The sequence below is a fragment of the Sceloporus undulatus genome, chromosome 7 (genome assembly GCF_019175285.1).
Source record: "Sceloporus undulatus isolate JIND9_A2432 ecotype Alabama chromosome 7, SceUnd_v1.1, whole genome shotgun sequence".
Lineage (NCBI taxonomy): Eukaryota > Metazoa > Chordata > Lepidosauria > Squamata > Phrynosomatidae > Sceloporus > Sceloporus undulatus.
In genome coordinates, this window is record NC_056528.1 from 26,290,646 (window position 1) to 26,314,296 (window position 23,651).

Sequence of the window (23,651 nt, forward strand, 5' to 3'; positions counted from 1 at the left end):
AGGCAGCAGTGGAAGGAAATTCTTCCAGAGTCGCCTCATACCACAAGCAAAGAGCAGCTGCTTTTTCCATGATGGCGAGGAGACAGCTGCACACAAGCATATGGTGCCCGCATCTGGCGTCATGCCTCCCGGCGTCAAAGTGTCCACCCTAGTCGCAGGCCGGCCGACTGGCAATGGCAAAGCCGATCTGACACAGCACCAGGGGCTGCGCATTGAATATTCAGCAGGTTAAGCCTCTGTCTGGGAAATGCAGCTCTGGAGCAACATCTGGGTTTGCAAGGAGGCCATAAAACAATGCCAGTTTAACTGCACATATAGCAAGGATTAATAGGCTATTAATGTGGGTAAGAACCAGTGTGATGCAGTGCTTTGAACACTGGGCTCCAACTCTGGAGACCCGGATTCGATTCCCAGCCTGGCTATGGAAAACACCTTGTGCAAGTCACACTTTCTCAGCCTCAGGGGAAGGCCAGGGCAAACCACCTCTGGCTCTGAACAAATCTTGTCAAGAAAACCCTGTGAGAGGTTTGCCGTAAGTTGGAAATGACTTGAAGGCACACAATAACAGCAACAAATGGATTTGTAGCTTTGTCCTGGTTTTCCCCAAGGCTTAAATGCCATTAATTCATGCATTGTTATCACTTCTCTCTCCTAAAAGGGTGGCAAAACCCCCAATCCTGCAACTCATGGAGTACTCAAGTCATGCATCCCAAAAGTGAATGAGAGAATGCAGTCCGTGGGAAAATCTCACACACAACACAAACACACAGCGCACACCATTCCTGGGCACATCAGCGTGCACAAATCCCCGGGGCCATCGCCATGGTGACGCCATCTTGCAAAACAGAAAGCGTGGCTCAAAAGGCAACCTAGCCACAGTTGCCATAGCCATGGCAAACAAATGGGGGAAATGGCTTGATTCATGCCCAGCCTTGGAGGGGAAGAGCATAGAATCAAAGAGTTGGAAGAGACCCCAAGGGGCCATCCAGTCCAACCCCATTCTGCCATGCAGGAAATCACAACCAAAGCCCCGCAACAGATGGCCATTCAGCCTCTGTTTAAAAACCTCCAAAGGAGGAGACTCCGCCACAATCTCCGAGGAAGGAGTGTGTCCCACCATCGAACAGCTCTTACTGTCAAGAAGTGCTTCCTAATGTTGAGGTGGAATCTCTTTTCCTGGAGCTTGCATCCATTGTTCCATTGCTGCATCCCACATACGTGAGAACTTGAATGCTCTGAAGATGGGTTAGAGCAGTGGACCCCAAATCTTCTGGGCCAATGTCGGTCGCTGCTCCCTTTGCCACCCAGTCCCTCGGGGAGCAGCAACCGAGCCACCGCACCCAGCCTTCTCTTTCAAGAGGAAAGATGCTCTGTGGCAGCGAGGTCCAGAGGGGTACGGCGGAGGCGCCCACTATAGCAGTCCTCACCCCGCAACTTGGGGAGGGCCCAACTGGGTGTCACTCCTCTTCTGGGGTGTCACCTGGAGCTGTCCGCACCCCCGCACCTCCTTGTGATGCCACCGCTTTCTTTCCGGAGGACTTTATCACACAGGGACATGAGTTTTTAACCCGTCTAGAAAGCGCAATTGAACGCAAGCGCACAAAAAGCTTTCTCACTCAGTGGTGCTGATCCCGTGAGTCCCGTCAAAGAAGTGGAACCGTATTACTGGGATCTTCTGACAATAGAAAGGCCCAGTACGCACAGGCAGGAAGTGGCGTGGCGGCGCCGATTCTAGGGTTCCAGAGCACGCAGCAACCGCACGCTCCGGAACCCTAGTCTGGCATCATGGCGGCCTCCCATTCACATGGGGGCCGCCATGATGGTAACACTGCCGCAGACGTCGCTAGCAAGAAGTGGTGTCATGGCAGCACCCCTTCCTGCTTGCGACGCCGCAAAAAGGACACCGCTCTAAGTGGCTTCTTTTTTGCTGTGCATTGTTGCAGTTTGGTTGCTGCGGCAATGATGCGCAGCAAAATGGGGAAATGGCCTTAGGGTCGCCATAAGTCAGAAAAGACTTGATAACAACAAAAATATTTATTATTATTATTATTATTATTATTATTACTCTTCAATGTTGGTTGCTGCTGCTTTTTCTTGAGGTTCCTAACTCATCAAAAAAACCCTTAAATCCTCCTTCTTTCCCATCATGGGTGCATTTTCATGCCGATCTCCAATCCATGTGTAGACACAAAGGGGTTCCATCGCGCGTTTACACCGCTTTTATTCCCCCCTAATTGATTCTATTGTAACAAACTGGCCTCGCCTACTGACATTCCATCGCCTCTGATTGGCTGGGACGGTGTCATCCTCTCCTCTGATTGGCTCCGACGCGCTGCAGTGGAGTTCAGCAGCCCAACGTTCTAAACACGCCCTTCGCCTGGAGTTCACCAGTTCCTTTCTTGAGCTTTTATACGAAGGATCTCTTTGGAGCTGGTGCTTTGCAACTACTAGTTACTTTGTAACGGTGAGTTACAACGTGGGTTTTGTCTTTTGGGGTCGGAGGAGAGGGTTCCTACTGTTTTTGATTAGGATAGGAAGAGTTTTGCTTTTAAAAACATGGGCTTTACATGTTATTTCTATTTTCCTATGTGTGGGATTTTAATTTATTTAATATGATATAATATTTGTGTGTGTGTGTTACACAAACACTATCAACTGCATCCTTCTGGGATCCAGCATAAATGTAGGAGGAGTGTTGTTGGCTTGCTTTTTGGATATACACCAGGATGTGTCCATGTTTGTGTGTGTCCATTACACACAAATACACATATATACTAGGGTGTGTGTGTGTGTGTGTGTGTGTGTGAGATATATATATGTGTGTGTGTGTATATATTGGAAGCTGCTCTGAGTCCCAGTTTTGGGGAAAAGGTAAGAAATAAATGTAATAATAATAATTAACAATATAACATGAGCAAAATGTTTTGGCTTCTACCATCTTAGTAGCTAAAGATGAAACAGATACTTATGATACACAAACACACGCATATTTCATGTGTATATAATAAACACACACACCAAATCCATTCGTGTGTGTGTTTGTGTGTATTTGGTGTGTATATATATATATATATATATCCATTCAGACCAAATTTACACATGGACATTTATATACACATACACATACTCCTCTGTTTAGACATGCGCGCGCGCACACACACACACACACACACACGACTATCACAGATCTTCTTTTCATAAATTCCAGTAAATGAAAGGTTTCCAAATGAGTCCAGACTGAGAAAGAAAGAAGTGACGTTTGTGACATGCAACATTATGTTGCGTCACTCTTCCTTAGTAGTAGTAAATTTATTTCTATCCCGCCTCTTCAATACGATTGAGGCGGCTTACATCAATAAAAACATATAACGCAGTCAAAGAAATCCCATTATCCCCTCCTTCCTTAAAACAAATCCGCATAATTACAATGCAACAAGCATTATAAAATATAATTAAAATGGTTTAGTTATGACTTGGGAACTATGGACTGGAGCCTTGGAAAGTAAAAGTCTCACTGTCTCAGCCACCCCCAGGTGTCCCAGCAAATAGCATGGACCATGCGTCCAAATAGCATGGGCCTTTGTGGGATATGAAGTCATTGCAACCATTTCCCCCTCCTTTTCGGTCTCTCTCCAAACAAGGCGGCCGTGCAATCCGTCACACAAACCCAGCCGACTCATTCCAGGGTTATGTACGTTGAGTCCACCAAAGTTGACCTTGCGAGGCATGACTGTACTTGAAGTGAGCGGAGGCCTATCTGAGCACATGGCAACCATCCCACTGGGTTAAAGTTAACTCTCTCTCTCTACAAACCTGGATGATGGTGTCCTTTGTGCTGGTTTGCACGCTGCCACAGGTTACCTTTTGCAAGTTATAGGAGAGAATCCTGAGTTGGAATGGATCCTTAAGAGTCATCCATTCCAGCCCCATTCTGCCATGCAGGAACTCTCAATCAAAGCATCCCCATCCAGACTCTGTTTAAAAAACTTCCAAAGGAGGAGAATCCGCCACTTTCCAAGGCAACTTATTCCAATAACACTATAAAATGTATAACATTATACAATTAAGATTTTATCATTAACATGGCTATCATGTCGTTGCTACTTCTGGGCCAAAGCCCTAGAGGGTGATTCTCCGGCGGTGCCATGTTTTGTTTTGTTTCTCTGCAATATTGCTTTTGGGGTGTTTCTAGTCCATGAGAGCCAATGTAGTTTGAGCGTTGGACTACAACTCCAGAGACCAGGGTTTGATTCCCACTTCAGCCATGAAACCCACTGGGTGACAGGCAGGTCACACTCTCTCAGCCTCAAGGGAAAGCCTCCTCTGAGCAAATCTTGCCAAGAAAACCCCAGGATAGGTTCGCCCTAGGGTTGCCATAAGTCAGAAATGACTTGAAGGCACATGACGACAACAAAGTCTATAAGGACATAGTGTTCTTCCCGCATCACATGTCAGGGAGTTCCATAGGTTAACCATATACAATGGGAAGACGTGGCATCTCTTGAACGCCTCTCCTTTCTTTCTCCCTCTCAGTTGTGCCATGTCTTCGGAAGAAAGCAGCGATGCAAGTCATACCGCTCCGGAGAGCAAAGAAGCAGAACAGCAGGTGAGTTGACTTAAATTCTGACATGAAGTCCCGGTTATTTGAAGGACCATATTTCCCCCCCTAACAAACCTGTCCATGTTTGGAGATCTGCTGTGCCAATTCACAGCTATAAACGATTTCCATCTGTTGCTGTTGTTGTTGTGTTGCCTTCAAGTTGTTTCTGACGTATGGTGACCCTAAGGGGTTTTCTTGACAAGGTTTGTTCAGGGCAGGGGTTTGCCACTGGCTTCCCCTGAGGCTGAGAGAGTGTGACTTGCCCAAGGTGTGTTTAATGGCCAAGCTGGGACTTGCACCATGGTCTCCAGAGTCAGAGTTCAGGGCTCAAACCACTACACCACACTGTAGATATCTGTTAATGAAATAACTAAATGGAACGCATGCATATCCAGCATCTAAATCTGTTTTGTGTTTTGCTTTCTTTCCTTGGTAGAATGCCATTAGTCGGGTAGCGAGTCTGCCACTGGTGAGCTCCACATATGACATGGTGTCTTCTGCTTACGCTTCCACGAAGGAGACCCATCCGTACCTGAAATCTGTCTGCAATGTGGCAGAAATGGGGGTGAAGACCCTCACAGCTGCAGCTGTCAGCGGTGCCCAGCCTCTCCTGACCAAGTTGGAACCACAAAGTGAGTGAGCATCTCTTTCTTTGGACCCCTTTTGTTGACGTTGTTGTGTGCCTTCAAGTCATTTCCAACTTATAGTGACCTTAAGGTCATGAGTGTTTCTGCGGCTGAGAGTGTGTGACCAACATGGGGTCACTCAGTGGTTTTCCATGGCTGAGTAGGGATTCGAACCCAGGTCCCAAGAGCTGTCATCCAGCACTCAAACCACTACACTGTCCCTTGAACGAAAATACCCACATGTGGGCATATGCCACAGCAGCCTTGTGCAAACCTCTGGCAGAATAGCGACATTGCACAACAGGTGTCGATAACTGGATGCCATTGCACAATGCCCAATACGCAGCCACAATGAACAGCATGAGCCAAAACCAAAATGTATAATTACAATTTCAAGTATAGGATGGACAGCCAAAAAGGCAAAGTGTGGAGTGCCCTACTGCAGCGAAAGCCTTGCAGTCAGTTTTGAAGACAGGTAGACATAGTTTCCCAGAGGGATGGTTTTTCTGGCACAGAACCCATTATCACCCAAATGATCTGCATCCCTTAGATATTTTGTTTTTCGAATGTATTTATTTGTTCGGTTGATATCTCGCCTTTCTCCTGGCATGGGACCCAACTGCTAGGGAATTGTCCTCTCCTCTATCATTTGAGTTCAAGTTACTGGACCATTCTGTTGCGAGTAACTTGATCTTTCTTGTTTCTGCAGTTGCAACGGCCAATGAATATGCATGCAAAGGGCTGGATAAGTTGGAGGAAAAACTGCCTATTTTGCAGCAGCCGTCTGAAAAGGTTAGTAATATACCAATACTGTACCGCATTGAGATCAAGGATTTAGGGATCCAGATCTACCCCAGCTATTAAAATAAACATTTACATTGTTGGGCGTATTGGAAAATTGGAAAGACGTCTGGTGCCAAGGATTTTGGATAAGGGAGATTCTATCCATAAGGGAAATGCCACCCACGGATTCCTTGAGACCCATATTAGTTTCATTCTTGGGACCCAAATGCCAGGGTTGTGACTCAGTTTCCCTTTTGTGATCTTCTAGGTGGTGGCAGACACCAAGGAACTGGTCTCCACCAGAGTTACCGGAGCCCAGGGCATCGTCGCCAGCACCGTCAATGGGGCCAGGGATGCTGTGACCGGGGTAGTGGGCATAGCCAAGGGCGCAGTGCAAGGCAGCATGGAAGTGACCCGGTCAGTGGTGGCCGGTGGCATGAACACCGTCCTGGGGTCCAGAATGGGTCAGATGGTGGCCACTGGCGTGGATGCCCTCTTGGGCAAGTCAGAAGAGCTGGTGGATCATTACCTCCCTATGACTGACCAAGAACTAGGTGAGTACATGCCTCTTCTTGGAAACTTGATCAGTCTTTCCTTTACAACCACCTCCCCCCACCCCAATTGCAATATGTCACCTTGCAGATCATGACCATATTGATTATAGATTCCTAGAATCCTAGAGTTGGAAGAGACATACTGCTACAACCAAACACCAAGAGTCTAGATTTCTACAGCCCTCCTTCACAACCCCTCCCAATGTCAATGCTGCTAAAAGAAAAGTTCCAGCTAGACAGAGGATGAGGAAGGAAAGAGGGCTGGGTAGGGGATACAAAGACTTTGTAAAGAGGAGCATCACTCTTAGAGAGATGAAGTATGCTTGCATATAGGAAGACAGCTTGCCAATGGGAAGGACTGTGGCGTACCTAGTAAAGTCGTCCCTCCACATTTGCTAGGGTTAAAAGCTCAGGACCTCCATGAAAGTGGGGGAAATGCAAATATGAAACTCACCGCTAGGTTTATCAACCTGAGAGATCACCTCTTTAGGAATCTCTGGCACAACTGTGGGAATTTGACTCTAGAATTGAACTGGACGACTTGCAAATGCCTAGAGAAACGTTTTTTCTAGGAAACTCTAGATTGTTCTCAACTTTCCTAATGCCGCGACACTTTAATACAGTTCCTCATGTTGTGGTGACCCCAGAACCATAAAATTGCTGTGTCTCGTTCCTAAGAACATTGGAAATATGTGTTTTCAGATGGTCTTAGGCAACCCCTGTGAAAGGTTGTTCAACCCCCAAAGGGGTTGCAACCCACAGGTTGAGAACCGCTGCTCTAGATGCTCCAGTATGACTCTAGGGTCAAATTCCAGAAGAGTCATATGGGAGGACATGGGAATGAAATCTATCAATAATCAAATCCGCAAATGTGGAGGGACAACTGTATATTTGATACCTAGTGTGGATCATTTTTTTTAATGCCCCCTCTTCTCTTCGAAAGCCTTTTCCGTGTCCAGCAGAGATGCTGACCAGGTGAGAAAGGGAGGAAGCTTGCTTTCCAGCCTGGCCAGCAAACCAGTCAGCAGAAGACTTTTCTCACCAGCGCACCAAGTGAAAACCCATCTGAAATGTCAGCCAGTGTGGTTCGTACCCCTTACACACCCCTTATGACACCCCTGTCTTTCTTTCTCTACTAGCCACATTGGCCACTTCCGTGGAGGGTTTTGATATGGCCACCGTGGAGCAGCAGAAAGCACAAGGGAGCTACTTCGTGCGCCTGGGGTCCCTCTCAGCCAAACTCCGTCACCGAGCCTATCAACACTCCTTGGCCAAGCTGAAAGATGCCAAGCAGGGCACCCAAGATGCCCTGGCCAGACTTCACCAAACCATTGAGTTGGTAAGAAAGGATGTCCTGAATGGGAGGGCAGTTGGGAGAATGGAATTATTGCTTCGTCCATGAGCCACGTGGATTTTTAATGGCTGCTTATTGTCTGCACAGCCGCTCTGAGTCCGAGGGATAATAATAAATAGAATACTAATAGTATCATAACAAGACTTTTGCACCCATCAAGGAGGATGTTAGCTCCCAAAGGGCTGTTTCTTTTATTGACATGTTTGCTTGTTGTAGATTGGACTTTGGCTTTTCACTTAGGTTCAAAGCACACTGCAGAAATAATCCAGTTTGAGACTGCTTCAACTGCCCTGGCTCAATGCTAGGGAATTCAGGAAACTGTAGTTTTTGTGAGACATTTAGACAGCAGAATTTCTCAGGATGCATCTACACTGTAGAAATAATGTAGTTTGGCACCGCTTTAACTGCCATGGTTGCCTCCTATGGAATCCTGGGATTTGGAGTTGGTTGTGGCCCCAGAGCTCTCTGACAGAGAAGGCTAACCATCTCCCCAAACTACAAATCCATGGCAGTTAAAGCAGTGTTGATCTGCATGAATTCTGCAGCGCAGATGCAGCCAAAGGACCTTTTCCTGGGGTGTGTTGTGTCTGAGATTCAACATCTCAGTCTACTTGGAGCAGCTTTGCAAAACCACATTGCACAACAAAACCTTTGGTGTGCATCACAGTGATGCATATCAGGGAAAGAGATGCTGGGAAACAAAATGGTTGCTCTGTCCCCACATTGCTGTGCCCTATGACCTTGTGTTTGCTAGTTCAAGGGGAAACATTTTTATTTATTTCCAGTCTGGTGTCCCCTCCTTTCTCTGTACCACCTTTTTTGTCCATTTTTGCCAGATTGAAAGTGTCAAACAAGGGGTGGACCAGAAGCTTCAGGGTGGTCAGGAGAAACTCCACCAGATGTATCTGGAGTGGAACCCGAAGCAAACGGGGAGCGAGGAGAAGGTGGAGTCACTGGCACAGCCGGAGGTACCTTGACTCAATCCTCCGCTCCTTCCAATGTCTGTGTAGGGCATGGGAATGATGTTGGGTTATGATCCTTTGGGGTTATGACCCGTTTCTTCACCCCTTGATTTATTTTTGATTTATTGGATTTATACCTGGACGTTCTCCCAAAATGGGATTCACCGATGGAGGCTGGCAGTCACTTTAGCTGCAAGCTTCCAGACCAATTTCGGTTTAAAGAGATGGAAGTAGTAGAACATTTCAGAAGGCTGCAGCCCAGGCCAGAGGTCCTGAACCCATTTTCTTGCCCTCATGTCTTACAGGTCGAGTCCAGGACTCTGGCCATGTTCCGTGGCCTGACCCAGCAACTGCAGCTATCTTGCTCGACCCTCACGTCCCGGGTCCAAGGCCTCCCGGCCACCGTCCAAGACAAAGTCCAGCTGGTCCGCAGCACCGTGGAAGATCTCCACTCCTCCTTTTCGGGAGTTCGCTCCTTCCAAGAGATGCCCGCTGGTCTCTTGGTCCAGAGTCGCGAGCGCATCGCCCATGCACGTGGGTCCATCGATGAGATGCTGGACTACGTGGTGCAGAATGTCCCCTTGCCTTGGGTGGTGGGACCCTTTGCCCCCAACTTGGTGGAGCTCCCGGACGTCCCAAGCAGCGATGCGGAGAAGACAGAAGACGGCCTCCAGAGTCAAGAGGAACCCAAGGAAAAGACTGACATCCCAAAAGCAGAACCCTCCAGTCCGAAGGCAGAGCCTTAGAGCTCTTCACTGGCTCTGGGAATGCCACGTTTCGTGGAAAGGGCTGGAGGTCTCAGGACCTTTAGCAATGGTGGCTGGTGGCTCCCATGTCAAGACAATGAATCCACTCCAGGTCTGAAGCCAGGTTTTCTCTCCAAGGTGCTATTCCTAGATTGGTTCAGGACCATGGATCGCTCCCATAACGCCTAGAACCACAGGTAGCTCCTGTGACGCCTAGCTAAATGCAGGGCCACAGATAGCTCCCCTAACACCTAGAACCATGGATAGCGCCTGTAACACCTAGAACCACAGATAGCTCTTGCAATGCTTAGCCAGGTTCAGGATTGTAGATAGCTCTGCTAATGTCTAGCCAAGTTCAGGAGCACAGCTAGCTCCTGTAACACCTAGAACCGCAGATAGTTCTTGTAACACCTAGAACCACAGATGGCTCCTGTGACACCTAGTCTGGTTCGGATCAATGGATAGTTCCTGTAACAACTAGGTTCGGTGCCATGGATAGTTCCTGTAATGCGAGGCCAAAACCTGGAATGTATTCCCCACTGACATGGAAACAACCAGTCACCCGCTGACCTTTGGTGCTCTTCTGGGACTACAACTCCCAGTGGTCTCTGAGTAACAAGGGCAGGCGTAACAATATTTGTCTTGTTTTGTATTGGACTGGTAATCTTTGAACTGGATGCAGAGTGTATGTGTGTGTGTAAGTCAGATGGCTGTTAGTCATTTCTCTGAGCTATCATGGCATCGCACAGCAGCCCTTATGAGTGAGCCCATTTTGGCCTTTCTACAATAGATCTGCATCACTGCCTTTTCTTTCTTTGATCCACTTGGGGCCTATCCCTGCACCTCCACATTTTGTGCCCCCTGCACTCTTTGGTGGTCTAATGAGTCTAGGGAAGATGGTACAGGTTGAATCTCCCTTATCCAAAATGCTTGGGACCAGAAGTGTCTCAGAGTTGGGGTTTTATTTTATTTTTTCAGATTGTGGGATGTTTTGGATTTTTGGAATACAGAAAATCCACCAAAGTGACCCTTACAAGGAGCATAGAGCATATTTTCCTTGCAAGGCTAGAAAGAGATGCAGGGATCAGTGAAATGTCAGGAATCCAAGCGCAATGCTTGGCATGAATCTGTGCCTCCTGCCATGTCACAGATCCTCACCTCTCTCTAGCTTTGCAAATACAGTATGTACTGTTGTTGTGTGCCTTCAACTCACATATACTAGACACTGATCACTGCACACATCAATCAGTTCGCACACATGGCACGCACTGTGTATTTTGCATACCACATGCCACACGCTGCAGGCCCTGCACATATTGCAAACGGCACATATTGATCACTCTGCCCACTGTACACCGCACATGCTGCACACACTGATCACTGCATGCCCGGCACCCTGTTCACTACACACATTGATCAGTTCGCACACTGCGCATTGCATGCACAGCACATACTGCACTTATTGCATCCAACACATACTGATCACTCTGCATATTGAACACTGATCACAGCCCATGCTAATCATGGCACACACGGCACATTCTGATCACTGTGTGCACTGCAGATATTACAAACAGCACATACTGATCACTATGTAGAACACATATTGCACACACTGATCACTGCGTGCACTGAACACACTGCACAATGATCACTGTACCTCCTGATCATAGTATATACTACACAATGATCACGGTACACTGTTCATTGCATACATTGATCAGTTCACACACATTCTGCGTACTGCACATACTGCATAAAGGACCTACAGTGCTCTGTTCACTATACACACTGATCCCTGCAGTATTTGACCCATGGAGGCTTAGCCTGAAAAGGTACTAAAGTATAATCCTTCTTTTCTTCCCTCCCAACATACTTTTCAATGCATCCCAGTAACATTTTCCCCATTAACCGGTCTTTGAAGTTTAAAGATTGCTCACTTTCTTTGAAGATAGCATGCCATCCTGGATAGATCTCACTGTTTTCTTTTTCCCCTTCCCTGCTAATGTAGAGAAAAAGTAACTTGCACCCATTGAGTCTGGTATGAATCTTGCATGGGACTTTTTGAGTGGGGTTTTTGCAATGAAATCAACCTTTGGCCAGTGCCAATGATCTGGACTTTTTAAAATGAAGTGCCACTAATATTTTGTACCTCTCTAAGAAAGACCAGTGTCTTATTTTGCAGTCCGGACAAAAAAGACAATTCTGCACTGCATCCTGAGACATTTATCGATTGTAGAACGGACCTCTGTAACGTCTTATTTTTCAGTAATAAACATTTATTCTGTACTACGTCCTAGTTTTTGTTCTATAGTTTATACTAAAATATCAGCACTGGAACCAAGCACCCAGATGTATTAAAATAAAATGAAACTAAACACTGGAACTATTGCTGAGTGTGAGAATGACAGTGAACTAGACCTGTTTGAAAGATAGGGAGACCAAGGCGGCATCCGCACTGCAGAAATAATCCAGTTTGACGCCACTTAAACAGCCGTGGTGCAACGCTATGGAAATTTGGGGAACTGTAGTTTTGTGAGATATTTCGCCTCTCTCGGAGCGCTCTGGTGCCATAACTACAATTCCCAGGATTCCTTAGGATGGAGCCATGATAGTTAAAGCCATATCAAACTACATTAATTCTGCAGTGCGGATGCAGTCCAAGATACGTCTGATTTGGTAGGAATTCAGACGCCCCTCAACTTTGGTTCTCCGGGTGCCAAAGCGGTTAAATGAATATATATTTTGCATTGGTGTGTATGAATATTTAAACATGTGCCAATGAAAATATGCATGCCAAATAAAGTATACTGAGTTGGTCGAGGAAACCTGACGTGATGCAAAATTGGGTCCCGAATGTAAAAAGTTTGAGGACCGTTGGCGTAGTAAAATAATATATCAAAACCAAGGCTTGCTTTCTGGAAACCAATGCCAAAGCATGGATGGTTGAATCTGTTGATACAGAGCTCCAACTGTATTGCTTCTTGTTAAAGTATTGTAGAAGGTGAAATTAAAAACAACGACCTGCAATGAGTCTTAGTGGCCACTAGGGGGAGCCCTGCTACTGTGGTTGCTGAAAGAAAAGGGTCTTTTGCGCGCATGCGCAAAGCCAAACACTTTTGTGTTTGGAGGGCAGGTTGCACCTGCGCAATGGGGCATCTTTAGGCAAATTGTACAATTTGGAAATGCAGTATATTTAATAACAACAGCAGCAGCAAATACAGTTTAATTTTTTCCCAGTTAGAAAACATGATGCGCAAGGGAGAGCATGCACCTTGTTGCGCCGCAGCATGGCACCATTGCACCAACTCCACTGGGTTCTTCTCAAAAATATAATGCCTATAGATATTTATTTACTTATTTTCTATGCCGCCTTTCTCCCAGAAAGGGAGACCCAAGGCGGCTCGCAAACAAAAAACACATTAAAAACTTATTATAATGGATCAATTAAAATGTCACATAAAAACAATATAAAATTGCAAAAATACCATATATATATATATATATACTGTACAGTAATGGGAAACCAGTGGGAGGTATAACAACATTGAATTTACCAACATAATAACATTTTATATTCCAGGGCAGAGTTACTATGCAACTTTTACACGGGGATGAAATTTGGGGAAGGAAGGATCAGCTAGAAGCAGCTTAAAACAATAATTCTGGGTCTTTCCCAGGGTACGCCTGCTGCACATTTAAGACTAAAAGTTGGGCTGCCTTCGGTCTGTGTAAGCGTTCACATGAATCTGGTGACATACTTGCAGAATGTGGATGGCTTATATAGAAACCATTTAGCGAAACTGCTTTTGGTACTTTGGGGAAGGTGGTAAGTAAGTGGGCTAGTAGTACTGTAGTAGTAGTAGTAGTAGTAAAATTTTACCCCACTACTCTGCAATGCAACTGGGGCAGCTTGCAACATTAAAACATACAATCCATATCCCACAAACCTACCCCTTATTTCCCATATGGATCAGGCTCATTGAGGGTTAGAGGGAGGGTATTTTTCCTAGGAAACCACAGCACCCAAAACTTGAGCAATGTATTAACACAGCTTTGGGGGGATTTTATTCCCCCTTTCCCTTTTGTGTTGACTCGGCCTCCAGAGAAACAATCGCCTCGCCTTGAAAAATGAAGGCCGATGGGGAGAAGCCCAGCCAAGTGAAGCTGCTCAGGCCCGGCCTGAAGGTTGTCCTGGAGTTTACTGACGGTCAGCCGACGGAGAGGAGTGACCACTGCCAAGTGGATCAGCCGCCTGGCCATCACACTGCAGCTTTGTGTTGGTCCTCCAGATGCCTCCAGGCATGTGATAAAAATTCCATCCATGCACCAGCAGCATGCAAACAAATATGTTCTGGCATGCATTCAGATACATTGAAAGTTCATTATTACTGTATTATTATTGCAGACTTGGGGATCTGCAGTCTATTGGTGTTACAAAGAACACAAGTTGCATTGTGCATCCAGAGTTGGTCTTTATGCACAATGGGCAACAAGTGCGAGCAAAGATGGAAATCTGTATGCAGGCAATCTGCAGATAACTCAAGGATCAGGATGGCACGATGGTTGGAGCATTGGGCTATGGATTTTGTCAGACCGGCAAAAACGGGAGCATAGCAGTATGCGCCTGTCATTATTGCTCAATAATGCAAAGATTATCGTACGACGTCATGCGACGTCGTGATTATTCCACGATTGTCCCATGAATAAAGAGGCATTCTAGCACCGCTTTTTATTCATGGGGTTTTCCCACGAATAAAAAGCGACACTACAATGCCTCTTCATTCGAGGGATAATCATGACGTCATGTGGTAATCTTTGCATTGTTGCATGGTACTTACTAGAGCATACCGCTATGCTCCCATCGTTTTTGCTGGTCTGATAAAGTCCTATTGACTCTGGAGACCGGGGTTCGATTCCCAGCTCGGCCATGAAACCCACTGGGTGCCCTTGGATAAGCCACACTCTCTCAGCCTCAGAGGGTGGCCATGGTAAAATCCCTTCTGAACAAATCTGGACAAGAAAACCCCATGATAGCTTTGCCTTAGGGTCACCACAAGTCAGAAATGAAGGCACACAACAACAACAACAACGTAGGTAATAACGCTGTCCATGAGTGATATAGAACTTTGTCCTCTTGTGTGTAGCCAGCAGTTGTTGTTGTTGTTGTTGTTGTTGTTGTTAACTGCTCTTGAGTGGACCCCTACTAATGGCAAAATGTGGAGATGTGGATGAGACATCTCCAAGAGCCTCTGCTTCTCCATCCCTGCAAAAATGTCTAACTAAACATTCATTCCCACTTACAAATAAATCAGTGTGCGATCCGAATTGATGGATCGATTCAACAGCGGAGCATGGCTCCCACTACATTTGCCTCGATCGCAGTTTTTCCCTGTAAAATAACCCATTTGTGGTTCACATTGATGAATGAATCGATTCAAAATGGACTCACTCCAGCCGGCCGAAGGGCAAATTTAAATCGATTCCGATCCGCATCTGGTTCACACTTGCGCAGAATCAATTTATCAAAAAAGACGCAGAAAAAAAATCAGCATCAAAAAGACGCAAGTTAAATGGGTCTGGCGCATCCCCTCCCCTTTGAATCGCTTCAGTGATTTGATTTAAATGGGAACCAGGGTCGTTTGAACCGTTTCAAACCAAATTGCGATCCAGTTTAAAAGGTAGTGGGAATGAGGTCTAAGAGTGCATCAGTGCTGCAAAAATAATGCAGTTTGACACCGCTTTGTCATCCATGGCTCAAGGGTATGGAATATGGGATTTACAGTTTAGTGGGGCACTAAAGCTCTCCGACAAGGAAGGTTCAATAGCTCCCCAAGCGACAAATCCCAGAATCCCATAACATTCAGCCACGGCAATGAAAGTGGTGCCAAACCGCATTAATTCCGCAGTGTATCCACAGTCAAACAGAGGACTTTGGATTCCTCCCAGCCGGGTTGAAAGGAAACCTTTTTTTCAGTGGCAACTAGAGGTGGTTTCTTGCAACACAAGTTCCAGGAATTGACTAACTTAATTCTGTTCTGTTCACATGATCCCTTTCACTTTTGTGTCTGTGGGCCTTCCAGTTGCCTATAGACACACACAAAGCCAAAGTTACCCTCCCTTTGTAACTTTTGCAAACTCCCTCCTCTCTCTCTCCACCCACTTTCCTAAGTCCTTGCTCCGGATTGCATGCATGAAAAGAAAGGGGAGTCACTCCAGAGTATATATACAAGGCGTTTACAAGGGCGTGGGATTTTGCAGCTGGAGAGCTCCAGGAGTCAGACGCTGCAGCAGAGGTGAGTATAGAGATTTTGTTTCGGCGCATGTTTTCCAAGTGGGTTTTTCCAAAGCCTCTTTCTTTAGATGCCCAACATTCTTGGAGCAATGGTTTCGAACAAACCAGGTGCCGAATATAATAGACGAAAAGAACCAAAAAGGACCTGGGGAACATACAGAGAGTAACTACAAATAATACAATGAACAGTCAAACCTTCTTGAAGACTTGGTATCCAATTTTTAAGACACTAAATTGTTACTTGAGACCACTATGGCTACAAATAATATAATAAATGGTCAAACCTTTTTGGAGAATTGGTATCCAGTTTTTAAGTCATTTCGACTACAAATAATATCACGAATGGTCATACCTTCTTGGAGGCTTGGTACCCACTTTTTAAGATCTTAAATGGTTAGTTGAGACCATTTCGGTTATAAATAATATCATGAAGAGTCAAACCGTTTTGGAGACTTGGTACCCACTTTTTCAAGTCATAACATTGTTAGTTGAGACCATTTCGACTACAAATAATATAATAAAATAATATGTTTAAATGGCAGGAAAGAAATAGAGTTTATTAGATGTCCTTTCTTTATTAAAAAAAATAATCTGGGTGTTTTATAACAATTAAAAGAGCCAAGGATACAGAATCCATTTGCATTTATCCAAACTTTAAAGTCGCATCTATCCAACCAAAAACATTCGGTTGTCTTCGAACAATCTGCACAGTTTTACAAAATTGTAAACGTTGTCGAAATTGGAAAGCTGTATCTCCAGCTGTATTAAAATAAGCTATAAGACACAAGCCAAAAGAACCCATACAACTTGTTGCAATGGCAAAGTTGGAGTTGTATCCCTCCCGCAAAAAGAACCCACGCAACTTATCAAAATTGTCAAGTTGCATCTTTCCTACTAAAAACATACTGTCTTATAATAACAGGTAAAAGAGGCCGAGGAGACTTATTGAAATTGTGAAGTTGTCTCATCTCCTAACAAAAGCATCTATAAAATTGTCTACCACAATTAAAATTGGCCAAGGATACCAAAGAATTGCAGCTGTGAAGTTGTATCTCTCTTGCAAAAGGGGGTAACAGCAGAGCCAGACACAGGAAAGATTTTCTCTTCTAAATGAGCTGTTTTAAGCCAAAGCGAAACCCTAGTAATCCTGGGACTTGTAGTTTGGCAAGGCACTAGAGATCCCTAATGGAGAATTCCAAGTATCCGCCTTAAACTGTATATTAAGGATGCCAAAGGATGTTTCCATGGCTATTAAAAAGTGCAAGCATAGGGCTATAATAGTGTAAATCAGCATTATGAGATACTCACAGTGTATGCTCAGAGGCACCCTTGTCTTGCAATTCCACCCAATGCAGAATTGGAGAGTTATGAAGCCACATGCTTTGGCTGACGTATCTTAAAAAATAGTTGCAACCATATATTTTTATATCTTGGTTTAAAAACAAGGAGCAAAGCTGTTGGAAGCGTCTCCCTATTGACTCATTCTCGTGTTCTTGCAAAATTTCTCTGTGGGCGAAAGGAGCCATTCCTTTGCCCCAGATATGGGGCAATAAAAGTGGGTGGGTTTGCAAGCGGTGGAAGAGTTTGCAATAGTTTGCAATTAAAAACGTTAGGGGGAAGATCATAGCATTGGAAGGGGTCCCAAAGACCATATAGTCCAGCCTCTTCTCCATTGCAGAAACCCACCGCTATATGAACTTTTATCAATGCATTTCAGTGAGACTATAGAACAGTATTGCATTTTAGCTTTGGGTTTGCATGTTTGCAATGGTGCTTTGCATTTTAACATGCTGTGCCCCACTTTAGGCCTTGAGGAGTGTGAGGAATAAAATAATAATAATAATAATAATAATAATAATAATAATAATAATAATAATAATAATAATAATAATAATAATAATAATAATAATATACAAAACACAATTGCAAACACATAAACACTCTGGAAGTTTCCTCATTGCAACCATACCTCCATTTTAGCAAGAAGCGTACTGGGCAGATTAAATCTTTGCTGGCTCTGAGTAGTAGTAGTAGTAGTAGTTGTTGTTGTTGTTGTTGTTGTTATTAGGACTACTCAGGGCTTGCAAAGATTTAAGCAGCCCTTTAAGTTTCTTGCCAAGATGGAGGTGTGGCTGCAATGAGAAAACCTCCAGAGTTTTTGCAGACTTTCTGGCATCCTTTGAACTGGTTTGAGACTGGTTTGAGAAGTTTGAGCAAAACCAGTGTGGGCCAAAGGGATGATGGGAGTTGTAGTCCGAAAGGGGAAGAACTCTATGAGCGCCATTTGTTGGAAACAACTTGTTAGAAATTATTAGAGGCGATGGAAACGGATAAAGTTACAGCTCTCTTGAACTCTAAAGATATGAAGCAAACTGAGGAGGGATGGCCACCGATCATCAAATTTTGTACATCTGGGAAATTTAAGTGAATTTGTATGCTCCAAGAGATCTTCTCAAAGGAGAGGAATTGCTCTCTTTATATATCTTTTCCCTATTATATATATATATATATATATATATACACACACACACACACACACACACACACACACACACAAACACACACACACAAACACACTTACTCTTTTTATAGGTGAAAAACAATATAAGGAGATGACATGTTGTTATAGGACCTTTTGTCGAGATGACTTATGGAAGTAATGTTATGTGATATCTTAGTTTATAGGGTTATTTAATATAATAATCCTAGCTTTTTGTGTGTGTGTGTATGAAGAATTGATTGTTTTATAATTCGGTATATTAAAAAGGAAATTAAAAAGAAAAAAAGAAACAATTTGAAGGTATGCAACAACCAATGCATGGAGAGGCATATCTGCATGAGCCCTAAGAGAGGATAGCTTGCTCAAAGTGCCTCTGGTTTGGTTGCAGTTGCAGAGTCCAGAATTCGAATCCTGGCTTGGCCATGAAACCCATTGGGTCGGTCACACTCTCTCAGCCTCAGAGGAAGGCAATGGCCAAGCTCCATTGAACAAATCTTGCTAAGAAAACACTGTGATAGGTTTGCCTTAAGTCGAAAGTGACTTTAAGAAGGATGACAGCAAGGCTGAAGGGATTGATGCAGACAAATCCCATGCCTTTATATGTCATCTTGAGCAAATCCGAGCCTCGATAGGGACTTATCGCGTGCCACTGAGTATCTCCTGACCTCTGATCGGGGCCTTTCTATCTCAACCTGGAGTTTACTCCTGGCTTATCTACCTTGATATGACTTGAGCGAGCGTCTGACTTTTGCATTCTCTTTGCAGCTGAACGTTGACCCCGAAACATGGCTTCCACGAACAGCGAGGCTGCTGCCACCCCAACCATGGAAGAACAGGACCAGAAAGTAAGTAAAGGGCCTCCAATGCCAAAAAAATAATAATCCCAGACTAAATCAGACCTAGGACTCATTCCCACTGCCTTTTAAACCGGATCGTGAATCGGTTCAAACGACCCTGGTTCTCACTTAATCTGAATCACTGAAGCCATTCCGAGAGAAGGGCCATGCGCCAGACCCATTAAACCAGCGTCCTTTTGGCGCTGTTGTTTTCCGCTTCTTTTTCGATAAATCGATTACATGCAAGTGTGAACCACAAGCGGATCGGAGTCGATTCAAATTTCCCCTTCGTCCGGTTGGAACTGAATTGTTTCGAATCGATTCATTCGTGAATGGGAACCGTGAGTGGGTTATTGTGATGACAGAAAATGCGATCAAGGCAAATGTAGTGTAAACCACGATCCAATGTCAAATCAATCCGGATTGCACACCGATTTATCTATAAGTGGGAATGAGGCCCTAGAAACCAAGAGGACACAGATCTCAGGTCCTGCAAATTCAGAGCCATGGCTTCCTCTTTTCACACTGCCTCTCGCTTTACTCTCGCCTTACTCTCACTTTACATGACCATCTTTTCCATTAAGGCTGCATCCACACTGCAGAAATAACCCAGTTTGACACCACTGTAACTGCCCTGGACCAGTGCAATGGGATTCTGTAGTTCTTATGAGATGCCCTGGTTTGAGCATTGGACTAGGACTTTGGAGACCAGGGTTCGAACCCTGGCTCGGCCATATCTTGAATAAAATGGACTTTTACTATAGCAAAAATGACGGTTTTAAGTCAACCAAATTATATATAACCAGTGGCACCCCTAGAATGAATGCCACAGTCCGTTTCTGCAAGCTGCTAATGTATTGCATTCCCCTCTAAATTTTTCCAGAAAGCCCTCTGTTGTTGTTGTCTTGTGTTGTTGTTGTTGTTGTTCTGGGGGAAATGAGGTGGGAATTTCCATGGTTTCCAAAAATTTTGGAAATTTTACATCTCTGTTCATCCACATTGCACAATCCTAGGACTCCGATGCCACCAAGTTAGTGACCCTAACTAACTTAGGGAAAGTAACATACTCTCAGCCTCAGAGGAAGGCAATGGCAACTCCCCCTCCCCAGAGTCCTCAGAGGACAGCTTGCCATTATGGCTGGAGAAAAGCCCCTTGTGCAACTGTGCATAGAAGAAACAGGGATATCTAATGCTCACTTGGGAGTGTGTCAAATGATGTCATTTTCTGCTAATCAGAAAAAAGTCCCAGGACTTTAACCCTCCAGAATTGCACCTTTGCTGCCTTTTCGCACTTTGTAGTGCCTAGTGCACTTTGTAGCAAAGAGACCTTGGGTCTATTGTCTTGTCTTCAGTTTCGGCATCAAAAGTCCATGGCGGACCAAGGATGGGATCTTAGGGCGAGTCCAAACTGGCCAGGATACTCTGCACTGACCTTTGGAGTATCCTACCCCCAAATTTGCCCTTTATTAGCTCTCTTTTGTTGGAGGGTTTCAAATGATGAGCAGCTGCCTTTCCATGTGGACTCCATTCTCAGTGCTGGGTCATCTAATCCAGCCCACTGCCATGCAGTTTTGCAATCTGGTCTGCTAGGTTAAGTGCCTTTATGTCTGGCTGGCAAAATATGTCCTGCTGTCTGACCTTATGCCCATTAACCTCTGGGTAAGTTATGCCTTGTATCCTTTTTAGCAAGCCTAGCTGACAATGCCAGCCAGAAAGCCCTTTGGGATTGAGCCTGTCTTGGTCAGATGCACCAAACAGCCGGAATTACGAAACTGTCTAGCTCTCTCTTTAGAGCCGGAGGGTGGTTGCCCCATGCTCATAAAGATCTCTCCAATATGAACCCTTGACTTAAAGGCATCAGGGGCTTAGAGTTATCCGGCCGCTCTCACAGTCAGTAGGGCAGTGAATACATGCCAGGTTTTAGTTCAAGCTCTCCACGATCCCAATCCCTATTCCAAAGTTCCTTTAAAGCTAATGGAAAACCCAGAATGGAGTCCCTGCCCCACTGACCTGGAAGCTGCCATGTACAATGACGTTATCCAAGGCTTTTCTTGACCCAGTCTACCCCTGCAAGATTCCCACCTTACTTTTCTATCCTGAATGATAGCAAGATGGAAATATAACAATCTGGACCCTTTTTTAAAGTAATTATATTGCTAGCTTTGGTGCCTTATTATTACAGGAGACATGGGACACTGATGAATCAAAGTTAAATGATTTTATATCTTGTACATTGGAAGCCTCACAGAATGAAAAGAAGAGTAGAGCAGATGATGGTTTTGTACCTATGACATTAAAAGGCAAACTAAATAATTCTTGGTGTCCTCCGCCCGCCCCCTTGACCTCCTCTCATTCCACACTATACAGAATCCTAATGATTTTTGTACTAATGTTACTCATAAGTCACAATTCCTGTATATCACTGAATGTTTTTGGCATAAACAGATACATGACTCTTGGGAGCATCCACTTTCATGAGTACAAACAACTAGCGGTTGAACTGTCCCTCTTGGAATCATCTGAACGCATGGGTACTATCAAGTTACTGTTCTCATGGCTGCTTCTGTGTTTTCCTCCCCATAGAACGTGGCTGGCAGGGTTGCAAGCCTACCACTGGTCAGCTCTGCCTACAACATGGTCTCCGCGGCTTACACTTCCACCAAAGAGAGCCACCCGTACATGAAATCGGTCTGCGATGCGGCCGAGATGGGGGTGAAGACCATTGCTTCGGCGGCCGCCAGTGGCGCTCAGCCCATCCTGAGCAAACTGGAGCCACAGAGTAAGTTGCACAGACCCAGTTGCGCAGACCCACCCAGGGGCTTGCCAGTGACTTGGCTTCTTACTAAAGGAACTTCTTTCCTCTTGTGCAGTTTCCACGGCCAACGAATACGCATGCAAGGGTCTGGACAAACTGGAGGAGAAGCTGCCGATTCTCCAACAGCCGACCGATAAGGTAAGGACAAAACTTCCCTTAGTATGGGGAGCTAAAGGCACTTAGTTGTGTGTGTCTGTGCAACAAATGCCAAAATCTTTGCATCCAAAGAAGGTCACCAAGTGTGCCTTGTTATAAGAGATGTCCCTTATTAAAAGGGATATTTCTTATAATAAAGAAAAAGAAGGCAGAAAAGCTCATACTTTTTATGGCCTGCTGTTATAGGGCTGGCAAATGTCACTTATAAGGAATGTCCCTTATCTGAGATGCGGAAAGATTGTCCCTTATAGGACTGGCAAATTTCCCTATTGCAAGGAGTGTCCCTACTTTGAGGAAAGCTTGTATACTGAACAAGACTCCAAAACTCCCATATCTATATATGTATGTATATGGAGTGATTGTCATGCAGTTTTTGACCACTGTCACACCCAAGCCTCCCCATGCTTGATAATGTGTGAAAATACCCCCACCCCATTCCCTACAAGCACATCAGAACTCCAAACTACTCCCAAAGACCTCTATTTCCCTCTGGAATCCTTCCCAAAATGGTGGCAGGAAGTACCTATATGGGAGGCCAGCCATGTTAAAATATATTTCTAATTTGTATGGAAAATGTTCAGATGTGGCAATGGTTAACTAAGGTTTAAAATGGTTCCTGTTGCAGGCCAGAAAGCCTAGGCCTGGAAGAGCAAGTCTTCAAGGACATGTGCTGAGACATAATATAAACAAATGTATTATTGTTATGCTTTTGTGTAGTATGGTGACTTCATGGGAAAGAGGTGTGTCCACTTGGTGGGAATGTTGATCTTGTGAGAGAACAAAGACTGATGTCACGTTCAAGCTTCTAGCATGGACTCTGAAAGAGAATAGATGTATAGTAGCCTGCTGTAAAGTGTAAATAGCAACAAAGTCAATAAACCCTCATTTGAGTGAAACTCTGTGTGGAAGTTACTTTGTTCCTGAGTAGCTAAGAAGACTGCATCTGTTCCAGTTGGTACCAGTCCAGAACCACCGGTAACAAGAGACATCAACCATCACAAAGATCTTTTTCTCTAACAAGTGGTAGCAGAGGATGGTTGCTGAGATGGTTGCCGAGATGGTTTGCCTGAGGATGGTTCCCAGGATGGTTGCCAAGCTGGTGTGCTGAGATGGTCTTCTGGAGGGTCTGCTGTTGCTGATGTTCCTGTTCCACTGAGAGTCTGCTGTGGAGTTTTTCTTCCAGCTGTAAGTTTGCTCTGTGTTGTTCATCTGTCCTGTGCCGGGAGGCAAATGGGAAGATAACAGTGTTTGTTGGACATTTTGCTGGGACTCTTGGCTGTTTTGCCGTTTGCTTTAAGTCATGGAGGCGGCAGCAAGATTTCCTAAGCTAAACAACAACAATTACAGCTCTTGGGCTGTTTACACAGAAGCGCTGTTGGTCCGTGAGGGTCTCTGGCGTGTTGTGGAACAAGGTCCTACTGATG

At 44.9% G+C, this 23,651-nt stretch overlaps 2 protein-coding genes across 5 annotated transcripts in view; both read left to right on the forward strand.

The window, feature by feature from the left end:
* The first annotated feature begins 1,112 nt into the window (after positions 1–1,112).
* LOC121936278 (perilipin-3-like) lies at positions 1,113–11,917 on the forward strand. 3 transcript variants are annotated; one of them, XM_042478341.1, is made up of 8 exons: positions 1,114–2,464; positions 4,534–4,606; positions 5,037–5,232; positions 5,936–6,018; positions 6,278–6,563; positions 7,703–7,902; positions 8,754–8,885; positions 9,185–11,917. In XM_042478341.1, the coding sequence occupies exons 2-8, from the start codon at positions 4,541–4,543 to the stop codon at positions 9,623–9,625; spliced, it is 1,404 nt and encodes a 467-aa protein (XP_042334275.1). In that variant the 5' UTR covers positions 1,114–2,464; positions 4,534–4,540; the 3' UTR covers positions 9,626–11,917. The 3 variants fall into 3 exon arrangements, with proteins under 3 accessions (XP_042334278.1, XP_042334277.1, XP_042334275.1); XM_042478344.1 differs by lacking the exon at positions 8,754–8,885 and having other exon boundaries at positions 1,113–2,464; XM_042478343.1 differs by lacking the exon at positions 4,534–4,606 and having other exon boundaries at positions 1,113–2,464.
* A 3,748-nt stretch (positions 11,918–15,665) lies between these two features.
* LOC121937178 (perilipin-3-like) overlaps positions 15,666–23,651 on the forward strand; it is a 30,892-nt gene continuing 22,906 nt past the window's right edge. The window contains exons 1-4 of one of the 2 annotated variants that reach the window (XM_042480137.1): positions 15,666–15,921; positions 19,186–19,265; positions 21,840–22,035; positions 22,127–22,209. In XM_042480137.1, the coding sequence (XP_042336071.1) occupies positions 19,206–19,265; positions 21,840–22,035; positions 22,127–22,209 (339 nt within the window). In that variant the 5' untranslated portion in view covers positions 15,666–15,921; positions 19,186–19,205. The remainder of the gene's footprint in view (positions 15,922–19,185; positions 19,266–21,839; positions 22,036–22,126; positions 22,210–23,651) is intronic. The other variant, XM_042480136.1, reaches the window with a different exon arrangement.

Excerpts from the sequence above, each read along its gene's own strand:
- LOC121936278 (XM_042478341.1), top strand. The coding sequence starts at position 4,541 with ATGTCTTCGGAAGAAAGCAGCGATGCAAGTCATACCGCTCCGGAGAGC. Across the intron at positions 4,607-5,036 it reads GCAAAGAAGCAGAACAGCAG|AATGCCATTAGTCGGGTAGC; the intron begins GTGAGTTGACTT and ends TTTCCTTGGTAG. Across the intron at positions 5,233-5,935 it reads GACCAAGTTGGAACCACAAA|TTGCAACGGCCAATGAATAT; the intron begins GTGAGTGAGCAT and ends TTGTTTCTGCAG.